Consider the following 13,059-nt stretch of genomic DNA (forward strand, 5'->3'; position numbering starts at 1 on the left):
AAAAATAAAGAATTGTTCAAGTTTCATAGTTTTCGTGCGTAAATTAAAATACCCCTTGGTCGACAATGGGTTAACTTTCGTTTGTGTTGATTGTAAACCATATTTCTCGATTTTGATTTTCAGTTTAAAATATTAATAGTAATTAGTAAATAGTAGCTAGGACACATATTTTTATCCGATTGTTGAATCAATTCTCTACAAGATTGGTTGATTTTACGGACTCCCTCTTATTTCTGTATAAAATAAGGTTTAAACCAAAGAGGCAACACAATATAAAAGCATATAACGTAAGTGGCCATGAAATGTTTCGTCATTTGAACACTTGTTGCTTGTCAATCGGTAGTATAGACATCTTTATACCCTAATTCTTTTAATTAGCGAGCGGTTCTAGAGATTATTCTGTGCCGTAAACTAAAAGCTATATATTTATCGCTTTCCCTAATACCAATAGATGGAAACAAATAAAATTGAGTTTTGGGTGAATTTAATTCAACTACATTAATTATAAGCTAAGAGTATGGTTTACAAGTTACAAAATATTATCCGCCCGTGGTCCCTGCCAAATAGATATCCATGGCCGCCTTATTTAGGTGAAGCGTCGGGCGTCGCTTGGGTATCGGCTGGATGTGTGACAACCGCGTCCCATTCACTGCATTCAAACTCAGGTTCGAGTTGGGATCATCGTCATCGCTCACATATGAGCTTTGCGATGACTGTGTGACATGCTGTGCCGCTGGCGGTGGGTTGGAGCGCTTCCGTTTTTCCGCGGCAGCCGCGCTAGTTGTGGGCATGTTATCCTCGCTAAGAGTTGCAATTACGGGCACGGGAGTTGGTCGTCTAATTGCCGCTGTGGCCGTCGCCAATCTACGTGGCACGGAGGTGGACGTCGTCGAGCTGTTGTCCGAGGAGTTGGTAACATCTTGTCGCTGACTTGAGCTCACGTCCGAGACGCTCTCGGCCTGCTTCCTCCTTTGATGCTCTCGCGCATTATATGCCTTATATTTGTAAATTTCTTTATCGTAACAAGTCTTACAAAGTGGCGTATCGGGCCGCAGTTCTGAATTCTGATGCTATTAAACGCTATTTTTTAAGCGAAATAATACAAAGATTGTTCAAAATTAAACGGTTTATTCATACTCTCAAAATATCAGTCTCAAAACAATATAAAATAATTCATAGTTTTTTTTTATCCTTATTTACGAAGTTACTAAGTGTTGTAATCGGTAATTCACCAAGTTTTGTTGTTAAACAATAGTTTATCAACAATTTTCGGTTTCAGCGCGGATCTACGATCCGAAATAATTTGTCCGGCCTTTGAGAACATCCGCTCGGACTCCGTCGAGGTTGCGGGAACACACAGAGCTTTCCTTACCACATTGGCTAGAGCTGACATGTCACTTTCATTGCTCTGAAAAAAAACGTATATAAACAAATAAGTTTGATATACAAAAATGTAACTATCACCACTTACCTTCCAATACTCTAATGGGTTGCAATCATTTCCGGTATTCATTTTTTCAAAATATTGTCGAAGAACCACAATTCCGTCGACTCTATTGTTTCTTTTCTATTTTGGTTTTTATAAACTTAAGCAGAGTTTGCTCGTGTGAGACTTGTACTGGCTGTTCTGCTTCCGGTTCTTCAGGTTGTTCTCCGTTGTAATTAGTCAACATGTTTTCCAACAAAACGGCGCCTTGATCAGCATTGATCTGTAAACGAAATCCTTCTTTTTTGTATCGTGGATCCATAATGGTGGCAAGTCTAGTTGTTGAACGCTCTTCAAATGGGAAAAGCCAATCCAAACATATCAAAAGCGCAACAACAGTAGCTCGATACTATCATGATAGTCGCAAAACTGTCGATAGTAGCAGATAGCAGCAAAACATCGACACTATCGATAGTGCTCTCGATGGTTTGACACCTCTAATATGGACAGAAATCAGATCAAATGTAATATTATGAAAATTTTACACTCAGCGAAGTTCCCTTAAACATAATAAAAATAATACGAAACAGTGGCAGGACAGTAACAAAATCGTTAAAGAAGTTGTGTGGTGAAGTGAACCATGAACATGAAAGCCATGACATGACATCATAACCCTTTAATACATATGTATGTTTCATGCGTCAAGTTGGATATAATTGATAAATATATCCATGGAAGACATATATGTACATTGCTACCATTCATGTGTATAAGTGAATTAACCCAAAGTGTTTAAAGCTGGCAAACAGTTGAGTCTAGCAAATCACAAGCATACATACATATCTACACACATATTACATATGAACATTTTCACATTTCGCCAACACACACACATAGTTTTTTCTGCAATCAATTTAAGATTTGTTAAAACGATATACATACGTATAAACATTTGGAGCCTAGCCCCAGTCTTCACTTGAACTCACACACACAATACGCATTTAAAGCTCAAAACATATGTATAGTACAGACGTATATACATATGTAGATATATGCAAATCATGTGTATGTACTTATCTGCGACGAGAAGTGCAATTGGAACTTATGCTTATGATTCAATAAAAGATACACCGCAAAGAAAAACAGCTTTCCGCACAACCAGCACAGCTGTAAGCGAGATATGATATAGCCCAGCGCATTTATTGACATATATACATATGTATGTGCATATATATTTGCATGTACATTGTCTCTGGTGTGCCGTAACCAGAGCCCCAGAGAAATTTCTCTGTGAAGAGTAGCCTTGTCTTGCCCCATTTGACCCCACAAAGAATTATTGGAATTATTTATTGAATAAATATATTAACATTATTCGCATTTGCTTGTCATTTTAGATTAAACTTGGTGTTTTTCTGTTTGAAAATCATACAAAATTGGACAAACCCTCTGTGACTTTGTACGACAACAAGAGGTCGTACCCCCAAACAGTGCTCGGAAGGGAAGCTCCATCAGCGAAGATGGTACTTCCTCCTGCACCACGCAACCTCAAAGGTGACTCATCGGTTAACCTCATTACCAGCCATCCCAACCATTCAAACATTTATATATCTTATTTTTATATAGGAATACCTCTGTTTCTAGCGAGGAGCAACCCGTGCAAGGAACTAAGTCGAGACACCGTTCGTTTAATAAGTCTGCCTCCTCAAGGCAAATTAAGAACCCGACTATAAAACTAAAAGACACAATAAATAGTAGAAAATCCCATCGAAGGCAAGAGGCACTGGCACCATCACCATCACCGGCACTTTCTGCGCACACAAGCAACCACTTATCTTCGTTGGAAACATTAACACCACCATCATCATCACATACTGAGCAATCATCAGCTTCCTCTTGGCCAAGGCTTCATGCACCAGCTTCGAAGAGCAGAAATAATATTCTAGTGCGATTTCTGCGACACTTTTCAAGTAATAGTAATTCCGCACCCAGTAATACGGAGAATAATCTAAACGAAAAGCGACTAACCACGGCTACCGAGAATATCAATAATAACGGCGAGCTGGAAAAAGCTCTGGTCACAGCTACAGCAGAGGTCGGAGGTAAACACAATGAAGAAATCATGGAAGGGGGAAAAAGTGAGACTTCAGACAAAAAGAGCCACCAGCCAAAAAAAGGCGGTGGCATAGTGTCGAACAGCAGCAGGAGCAACTTGAGCAAAGAAAAGTCATCGAAAGTTGTATCTGAAATAAAAAGTGGAAAAATGGAGGCCCGAAAGTCCTCCTCTGACACGGTGATAGAGCCATCAACGTTGATCAAACAACACTCTGCACCACAGTCGTCGACGCCAACGACTCTAACGGCCAACTTTGTGCAGAATATGCGATTTGTGCGCAAAAATGTTGAACAATCGACCAGAAATGCCAATCCGTTGCAGTTTGTGGAACTGGAAACAGAGTTTCCACGAGACTACGATGATAACATTGAGATGCTGTCACGCGAGGCCGAACATTTGGAGGAACAATTTCGAACGCCAACGCGATCGAATGCCCCAGATGCGACCGCTCATCAAGTGGCTGGTATTATTGAGAATATTATTACCGAGGCGTCACGAAGTCTTGTAATTGAAAAAAAGAAGACTGAAGATGATGTGCCATCAAAATCCACCAACAAGCTGTCAAGTGGTGTGAAGCGTGTTGGCTTTCAGGTTGAGGAGAAAGACGATACCGAGTCGATTCACACAGAGAAGAAGCCAAAGAGCATTGACGATGTCGGAGCCAAGGAATCGTCGGATAACACCGAGGTAAGTTCTGAGGGCTCTGGTTTAACTGGAACCTCGGCGGACACATCGGCATCGCTTCTGCCCTCCACAGCGACAGTCTCGAGCACATCGTCCGGCACATCGATAACAAAGAGTAAAAGTGATGAAGATGATGATCCGGTGGCCCTGTCCCCATGCGGACGCTTTTTCAAATACGACAAAGAGGTCGGTCGTGGCTCCTTTAAAACCGTTTATCGCGGCCTAGACACGTTGACTGGTGTGCCGGTTGCCTGGTGCGAATTGCTGGTAAGTAAGAGAAAATCAAACAGAGAGCGTTAATAGTCCCGCCTCCTAACCGTATGTCATTTAATCTGATCTGTTTTGTTTAGGATAAGCAAGTGAAGAAAAGCGAACGCACTAGATTCCGTGAGGAGGCAGACATGTTGAAGAAGCTTCAGCATCCAAACATTGTACGATTCTATACATATTGGGAATTTCCGATCGGCCGTAAAAAGAATATTGTACTAGTCACAGAGCTGATGTTATCCGGGACATTGAAATCGTAAGAGTGCTTTATTCAGATGAGTATTGGATCGTGTATCGTAATTGGTGTGTTTATTTTGTAGCTATTTGAAACGTTTCAAAAAGATACACCCAAAGGTATTGAAGTCATGGTGTCGCCAGATCCTGAAGGGCCTCAACTTTCTGCATACTCGTCAATTTCCTATAATTCATCGTGATTTGAAATGTGATAATATATTTATAACCGGCACCACGGGTAGCGTTAAGATCGGTGACTTGGGTCTGGCCACACTTAAGAATCGTTCGCATGCCAAATCTGTGATCGGCACCCCCGAGTTTATGGCCCCCGAAATGTACGAAGAGCATTATGATGAATCGGTGGATGTCTATGCGTTCGGAATGTGCATGTTGGAGATGGCAATATCGGAATATCCGTACAGCGAATGCAAGGGACCGGCCCAGATCTACAAAAAGGTCATCTCCGGCATAAAGCCAGCCGCTTTGGCCAAGGTGGAGGATCCCAATGTGAGGGATATCATCGAGCGGTGCATTGAGCTGAAGAAAGAAGATCGCCCCAGCTGTAATGAGCTCCTGGAGTCTGAGTTCTTTGACGAAGACATTGGCATACGTGTGGAGCCCACGGCCTCCGAACAGTTCCTTTCCGATCCCAGCATTTGCATCATTGAGTTCCGATTGCGATTCCTGGACCCAAAAAAACGCTCATCCCGACACAAGGAGAACGAGGCGATTCAGTTTGAATATAATATAACGAGCGACGACTATGAGAAGATTGCCCAGGAAATGATGAAGGAAAACATTATCTCAGAGGACGACTCACGTGCCGTTGCACGCCTTTTGAAGGTGCAGGTTGTGTCGCTACTCAAGGAACGGGCTCAGCGTCAGACGCAAATCAAACTACAGAACGAGAAGTCGCGTTTGGAAAAACTAGCCCTGCAAAAGCAACGCGAGAGCCTCCCCACAAATGTCGATGAGGACGAGGAGGATGAAGAGGACTCTGAGGATGAGGAGGATGGTGTCAAATGGAATCAACGGCTGCAACTGAGGTACGACCTGCTGAACACCGACTCTGAAACCAGCCTGGCCCTGTCCACGAACAGCGTTGATCCACAGAATATTCCAAACCGTTCGAACACATCGATTCAGACAAGTTCTAGCCAGCAGCAGCAACAGCAGCAGTCGTCGATGCAAGTGCCTCTGGCCTCGCCAGCAATATCCATGCAGCAAAAGTCAACAGTGCATTATATACAGAATCCGCAGCTGGCTTCATACCAAAATCCAAACAACTTGATACAGGACATTGCCAACAGCCAGGCGCAGGTGCAGGTCCTCTCACCAACGGGCAGTCAACAACAACAGCAACCCAATGTAGCGCCCCATATAGTAGTGCCACAACAGCAACATCAAATGGTGCAGCAATCAAACATAGCTGAGGCACAGGTCAACCAGCAACAGCAGCAGCAAACAGTAGTGGCACAGCAGCACCAGCAGCTGCTGGCACAGCAATTACCTCAACAAGTTCAATTGCAGCAGGTGCCTTCGCAGCAATCCATGCAATCGGTCATGCCTCCGCAGCAACATGAACAACAGCAGCAGCAACAACCACTGGGTGTCGAGCAGCAAAAAACTAACCAAATTCCTCAGTTGCAGCAACAGCTTCAGCAGTTAATGCAAACGAATGTACAGCCTTCTGAATTGACACAGCAGCAGCAAACACAGCTATATTTTCAGCAGCCGCAGGCTCAGGTTTCTATGCAGCAAATTCCACATACACAACCACAACAGCATGCATATGCAATGCATCCATCCCAGCAGCAAGGACAGGGGCAACAACAACAACCGATGTCCCAGCCGCACCCACAAATTCAGGTTCATCAACAATCCTTTCAACAGCAGCAAGTGCAGCAGGCGGCCTCCTCTCAGAACCATCAACAGCAGCAGATTCTTCAGCAACAAATCGCACAGCTACAGCAACTGCAACAGAATCAGCAAATTCAGCAGAGCCAACAATTGCAACAGACGCAGCAGGCGCAGCAACAACTGCAACAGAATCAGCAACTGCAGCAGAACCAACAACTGCAACAGACGCAGCAACTGCAGCAGAACCAACACCTGCAACAGACGCAGCAACAACAACAACAGACGCAGCAACTGCAACAGAATCAGCAACTGCAACAACAGACGCAGCAACAACTGCAGCAGACCCAGCAACAGCAGTTTGTCCATCAGCAATATCATACTCAAACTCTGCCTCAACAGCAACAGCAGCAACAACATCAACAACTTCTTGCAGGAACTCAAGTTATGGCTTCGCAACAACAGCAGCAGGTCCCCATGCAAATACATGTACAAATGCAGGTACCGCCTACATCTGTGGCCCCAACAATGCAGCAGCAGCAGCAGCCGTACCAACAGAGCCAGCAGATGGCACCCCCAAGTGGGCAAATGGCACTCGGAGATATTCAACAACAGCAGCCACAGCAACAACATGCAACGTTTTCAACCGTTTCTGTGCAGCAACCACAATTTATGCATCAGCCGCAACCTTTACAACTATCATTGCCCTTGGAGCAACAATTACAGCAACTCCTGCTCAGTCAGCAGCAGTCGCAACAGCAGCAGCAGCAGCAAGCCCAGTCAGTGGCTCACCAGCAGCAGCAAATAGCAGAGCAACATGCACAGGCACCGTCGCAGATGCAGATGCAAATTCAGATTCAGCCACAAAACCCACAGGCACAGTCTGTAGGCCAGGAGCTTGCTGGTGCCACTGAAACTGCTGTGGCGCCAAACAGTCTTCAACTAAATCTTGAAACTACGACAAAAGTTGATCCACAATTATCCACGGAAGCTGAGAAACAACAAAGGCAGCAGAGCGCCACTCGCTCCCAAAAACCAAGACGCTCCAATCGGAGTGGCAACGAACGGATACCGAAACTAAGTGTCACCAGTGTCGATGAGGGCAGCGTCATTAACTGCCACATGGAGAACAAGCTAAAGACCATAACATTCAAGTTCGACATTGGCGATGTTAATCCCGTTGAAATTGCCAATAAATTGGTAAGAAGAGCAGCCAGTCGGCCTTCCCCAAACAATCCACTTAGCGAATTTCTTGTCTTTCAGATCGCCCAAGATTTGCTTTCGAATTGTCAAAGCACAGTATTTGTGGAAATGATTAATGAAATTGTTGACCAGGTCAAACAGAATCCCAATCAAATTCCAATACCAACTAATTATCGCCGCAATATTGAAAAGGTACTTGGCTTTCCAAACAAAAAACAACTTTATTTCCAGAGTACAATTGCCTATCGCGTTCCTGGAAGGACCCACTATTACAGAGCTCTCCTGTGCTCCAATACAATTTGAATGTTATTGAAGAGTTCTTTTCTTCTCATAGTGAAGGCTTCCATAATCTGAATTCCAAGTGTCGCCCTAGCGCCAGCGATGGGCATTCGATGGAAAGCCAAAAATTAGTTTCCAACCAGCAATTCTGCAGATTATATGAAAGAGAATCCTCACCAAACCAACATTACCTTATAAAAGTTGTTACATCCAAAATCTTGTACTTCAAACGCAAGCAAACATGTTTGTCCAAAGATCTTATATGAGAAAAACCCCCACCAATACGAGAAATTTACTTAAATACTGTTCGATTGGCAATAATAATGTTTGAAGATCAGATCTGTTAATCGCCTAAATCCCACGATAGTGGGACCGACCTCCATTCAAACCATTTGAGCATTCAAATATTTTACTCGAATCATAGCTTTTAGAATTAGCCTAAGACGTTACTCCATTAATGCAGTCCTTTCTAATTAGTGCATTAACTTTTAGTTCAAATATTTGACCAAAGCTTCGATGAGCTTTAAGTTTTAACTCTTTTTGAATCAATTTAATGTTTCATATTTGTCCAGATAAATCCATGTTTTTTGATTGTCTATCTCTACTATAACAAAACAGGTCCGTCACGCGTCTCTAACTCGACAGCGTTCCACGTTTAGGTCACACCAAAGACATAGATCTGTAAGTGTTAAGTGCACTGGGCTTATGTAAACATAAAATATATATATTTTATAGCTAAAATGATTTCACTTATCAGGACATTTACTTTTATTTTTCAAGGCTTTTACTATAAACAAAATGAACAATTTGTGTTTACTATAATTTTATGAATGTACCGAAATGACTATTGACTGGACGGACGTATATCGCAATCCTATCACAACAAGATGATGGCATAACCATTGACTATTCGAATTGACTTGTCAAAACCACAATGCCAGTGGTGCGAACATCCTTGTTCCCATTTCTCCGAGAAAACCGACAACTAGCCAGACGCACATACGTAAAGTGCAAAAAAGAATGCCCCAAATTGAGAAACAAACAAAATACATGTCGTGTGCATGACAAGGCTCGACTCAAGTCTCCCCTATAATTTTCTGTTATTGTTGGCTGAACTATTCTCAAAATCCGAAAGCCTGTCCATATAATCGAATACTTACTGAACGGACATACGGTACAAAAGTTTACAATACAATTTTTGATCTTGTGTTCCTTTTAAGATTTCAGGGGTGGTCTAATTTCACTTATTTCGGTTACCGTATCACAATAGAAGAGTTTTTTTAGTTTTTCTAAATATTCGCACAAGTGTACTTTTGAGCTCGATTCACTTTGATTCACATACGTATCCATCTATCTATCTATATTTGAAACGACCCATCTTTTAGCGGGATGAAACCGCCAGCGACATTACCAAGATGTTTGAACCTACCATACATGGCATTGAGAGCTTACCATCTGGCAGCGGATCTGGCGGAGGAGGAGCCACTGACGAAGGCAAGACGAACACAACGAATCTGACTAGTGAGGCTAGATCGCATACTTCGATGCTGGCAAATGCCGATCAACAGACGAACATTGGGACGCCGCCAAATACAGCTTCAACGATGTCATCGTCTTCAACGGCGTCGCGGGATGCGCCCAATGGTAGCAACGACGTGACAATTGGCTCCGGCTCGGTGTCTCGGAAAACAAGCACAGCTTCTGAATACACATCGCTATCAATTGACTATATGCCTGATAACAATATAACGCCAACGGGTAACGATGCGCTGGGCGACGTCGCACTGGCCAAAGATAACTCACATAGTGTACAGCTTATTGCACGAGGTCATGCCATAACTCGTATGCAAAAGCTATTGGAGTCGGCTGGTGGGACTGCAACGCCACGAAGCCTGAACCTGCCATTGAATCGGCACTTGAACATCCAAGAGGACCTGAAGCACACCAGGAGCCTGGGAGACTTAAGCGGTGTCAAGATCACGTTCGATATGCCCAATAGAGTGATTACAGAGCCAGCTGAGGACAACAGCCACCAAGAGACGGCAGTGGAAATGGAGAAGCCCAAGGACAAATCTGCTGGGCAGCAAGCAACAGCGCAAGGGACTGGCGCAGGGGCAGCCAACACATTGGAGCAATTAAAGATCGAACTGGAGAATATTACGCATGCACACGCGTTTGCCTCCGCTGTGGTGGCTTCCATCAGTACCCGTACCCCACATCAGGCATCGCCAGCAATTTCATCTTTAGCGGCCTCCACTGGCCAGCAGCAGACACAAGAGGTAGTAAATGAATAGCCCTAAACTTTGTATATATTTTGTAATACTTTTTCCTTGCTTAGATAAACAAATCTAATAATTCTGTGGGCGCTAGTGGATCTGCAGCCTCAATTGGCCCAAATGCATCTGGCTCTTCTGTCTACAATTCTCGACGCGCCTCTATGGACAACAGCATGGGCTCCGATATCCAGTTGCATGGTACTCCCTCCTCCATTGTTGAAGGACCCGCCACTAGCTCAGATCCCACGCCAACTGAAGCGTCTACTACTGGTATTATCATCGCCGGCACGACAGTTGAGAAGCTACTCTCGAAGCAGGACAGTTTGGACAAGGCGCCGAACACGTCCATTTGTGTTAGCAGCAGCAATGATATGCCGCAAAGAAATCCCAGCAACGGATCGCTGAATCAAAACTCTATAGCAGATCTAGAAAAGAAATTGGCAGCGTTGCGGAATACTGACAATGCAGAAGAGGTAGGAAATGTGTGCAACAAATAATTATTGTCATACTTTGTGACACTTTCAATTGATATTTACAGCCACAACAGCCACAACAGCCGCAAGCCACCGCCACATTGACAGTGGGACCGAAGCCATCTGCTGATGAGACAGCGACAGCGACAACACACCCAAGTGCCCGTAAAGTGTCGCGATTTAGTGTCAGTCGAGTGCAAGAGCAGAAAAATCAAGCAGCCGCTGAGGAAAGTTTGCAGAATCAACTAAAGATCGATTTGTCGTCGGCTTTGGGCCCCGGTGGCCAGGGCCAGACGCAGAATAATACCACCAATAGCTCTGTGCAAAACGGCAGTATGGTGAACACTCCCACAGAACTTATAAACTCTCCCATACAAACTGTTCCGCTGTCCATTAACGGAATTCAGTTGATTTACCAACAGCCGCAGCAGCAGATGCATCCCTCTGCGAAAAGTATGGTTAACAGCGGCGTAAACGTAGTGCCACAAGTGATGACACAAAACGGCACACAAGTAACGCTCTCTGGTATTCAGCAGCAGCCTCAGCAGCAGCAGCTTGTGCATCCTAATATACCACAACAGACACCGTCCGGTGTCCATCCTCAGATGATGAACACTCTCCAGCAGCAGTCGGTTGCGCATCAGCAACCAATTATGACACAACAGCAACCAATGATACTGCAACAGCAGGGCTCCCAGCAGTTTAACTTACCTGCATCGCAACAAAATCATGCACCGCAACAGTTCATCCAGATGCAGCAGAATCAGCTTCATGCCCTACAGCCTCAGGTTGTGGGAATGTCTCAGGGAATGCAGCAACAGCTTACGGCCATGCAGTCAATGCAGTCGGCGCAGCACCAGATGGTAGCACAGCAGCAGCAACAACAGCAGCAGCTGCAAATGCAATCGCATATGCAGCAGCAGCCGCAACAGAATGTTGCAGGCATGTATAATCAGCAGACTGCTAATTGTGGAGCGACACAACAAGGCTTCCATGCTGGTGTTCCCAATCATCTTCTACAACAGGCGACTTTGATGGGATCCCAGCAACCCGCGCAGCCGTTGCAACACGTTATGCAGCCGCTGTTCAATGTATCTCCCGGTGAAGGTAAGCGTTAGCCCCCAACCGCTTTCATTTTATTTATTTGTCCTGTATTTCAGTTGCTGAAGAGCCTGTATCTCTAGCTGCAACGCATCCCCATTTATTGCCCAGCGATATACAATCTGTAAGAGCTGCAGCGGCGTTTCACTGAGACTTTGCTAATGTACATTTATTGCAGGATATAAAGCACAATTTGGACTCGTTGGTCAACCAATTGTGTAACACACGCTTGGGCACCAATCAACATCAGCGACTGTTGCTGTTACGCCAGAGACAGCTGATCGAAGAGGACGAACTGCGTTTGAAACACTATGTGGAATACGAAAAGTTTCAAAAATCTCTGCGCCAATGTAAGAATTATTTATAACGTGTGTGTCAACATTTTAACCGACAATGGATCTACTCTACCTCTATATTGGTTACAGCTTTAAGCACAAACGTTCCGGCGACAACAACATACTTTTCAGCACCTCCTGCTGCACAGCTTCCAACTAATCTAAAAGCACCAGCTCCGCCCTCAGCAAATCCGACATCCACAAGTTCTGCAAACACATAGCTGCGCTAAAATGTTTGTTTTGCTTCATTCATTTGACAAGCCATCACCGACTAACAGCCATTTCTATGTTCTCGGCAATATAATTGAAACGAGCGAGTGTGTGTGTGTTGTGTGTGTGATGAGATGAGGTAGATCTGGCATCTGGCCCTGGCCTGACCTGGCGGTAGAAATTAAGTAAAAAGTTATATCTTATGGGATTGTCTGTAAATATTAGTCAAACGCTTTTAGTTGATATGCCATTGTTTCATATTTTTCTTTCTTTCTGTACCACTTTTAATTTGATTTAACTTCTTTTGTTCTTGGTTTCCTTTTATTGTTTAAAGAAATTAAGAAAATTGTACATTTTATTAGTAATGCAAGTGTAAATAAACATTTCGATAATGTAATACATAGCAATGCATATAGAAATATTATACATTTTAGTCATCATTTATTCAAAGTGATGTATACATATACTATACTGCATAGTTACTAAATAAATAACTTATTACAGAATTGTTTTATTTAATCACCAGTAGAAGGCATAGATCAAGTACTATATATTTTTGCTGCTAGAGGAAAGTAGATACCAAGGCAGTGTCGAAATAGGG

At 43.7% G+C, this 13,059-nt stretch overlaps 2 protein-coding genes across 5 annotated transcripts; one reads left to right on the forward strand and one right to left on the reverse strand.

Moving 5' to 3' along the window:
* Nucleotides 1-473: 473 nt before the first annotated feature.
* On the reverse strand, nucleotides 474-1,009 carry LOC121404449. Its single transcript, XM_041593933.1, has one exon. The coding sequence runs from the start codon at nucleotides 789-791 to the stop codon at nucleotides 540-542; it is 252 nt and encodes an 83-aa protein (XP_041449867.1). The 5' UTR covers nucleotides 792-1,009; the 3' UTR covers nucleotides 474-539.
* Nucleotides 1,010-1,886: 877 nt separating this feature from the next.
* On the forward strand, nucleotides 1,887-12,964 carry LOC111074443 (serine/threonine-protein kinase WNK1). Of its 4 annotated transcripts, none has more exons than XM_041593930.1 (13): nucleotides 1,887-1,950; nucleotides 2,821-2,977; nucleotides 3,050-4,490; nucleotides 4,574-4,746; nucleotides 4,811-7,781; nucleotides 7,845-7,976; nucleotides 8,682-8,744; nucleotides 9,449-10,342; nucleotides 10,402-10,812; nucleotides 10,878-11,919; nucleotides 11,973-12,037; nucleotides 12,092-12,263; nucleotides 12,339-12,964. In XM_041593930.1, exons 3-13 carry the CDS (start codon nucleotides 3,546-3,548, stop codon nucleotides 12,467-12,469), a joined length of 6,999 nt encoding a protein of 2,332 aa, XP_041449864.1. In that variant the 5' UTR covers nucleotides 1,887-1,950; nucleotides 2,821-2,977; nucleotides 3,050-3,545; the 3' UTR covers nucleotides 12,470-12,964. The 4 variants fall into 4 exon arrangements, with proteins under 4 accessions (XP_041449864.1, XP_022222917.2, XP_041449865.1 ...); XM_022367225.2 differs by lacking the exon at nucleotides 1,887-1,950 and adding an exon at nucleotides 1,968-2,113; XM_041593931.1 differs by lacking the exon at nucleotides 1,887-1,950 and adding an exon at nucleotides 2,160-2,234.
* The last annotated feature ends 95 nt before the right edge of the window (nucleotides 12,965-13,059 follow it).

This window comes from Drosophila obscura, unplaced genomic scaffold (assembly GCF_018151105.1).
Source record: "Drosophila obscura isolate BZ-5 IFL unplaced genomic scaffold, ASM1815110v1 contig_200, whole genome shotgun sequence".
Lineage (NCBI taxonomy): Eukaryota > Metazoa > Arthropoda > Insecta > Diptera > Drosophilidae > Drosophila > Drosophila obscura.

Bases quoted from the DNA above. Each gene is read 5' to 3' on its own strand.
- LOC111074443 (XM_041593930.1), top strand. From the start codon at position 3,546: ATGGAAGGGGGAAAAAGTGAGACTTCAGACAAAAAGAGCCACCAGCCA. The intron at 4,747-4,810 runs GTAAGAGTGCTT...TTTATTTTGTAG, and splicing joins TTATCCGGGACATTGAAATC to CTATTTGAAACGTTTCAAAA. The intron at 10,343-10,401 runs GTAGTAAATGAA...TTCCTTGCTTAG, and splicing joins GCCAGCAGCAGACACAAGAG to ATAAACAAATCTAATAATTC.
- LOC121404449 (XM_041593933.1), bottom strand. From the start codon at position 791: ATGCCCACAACTAGCGCGGCTGCCGCGGAAAAACGGAAGCGCTCCAAC.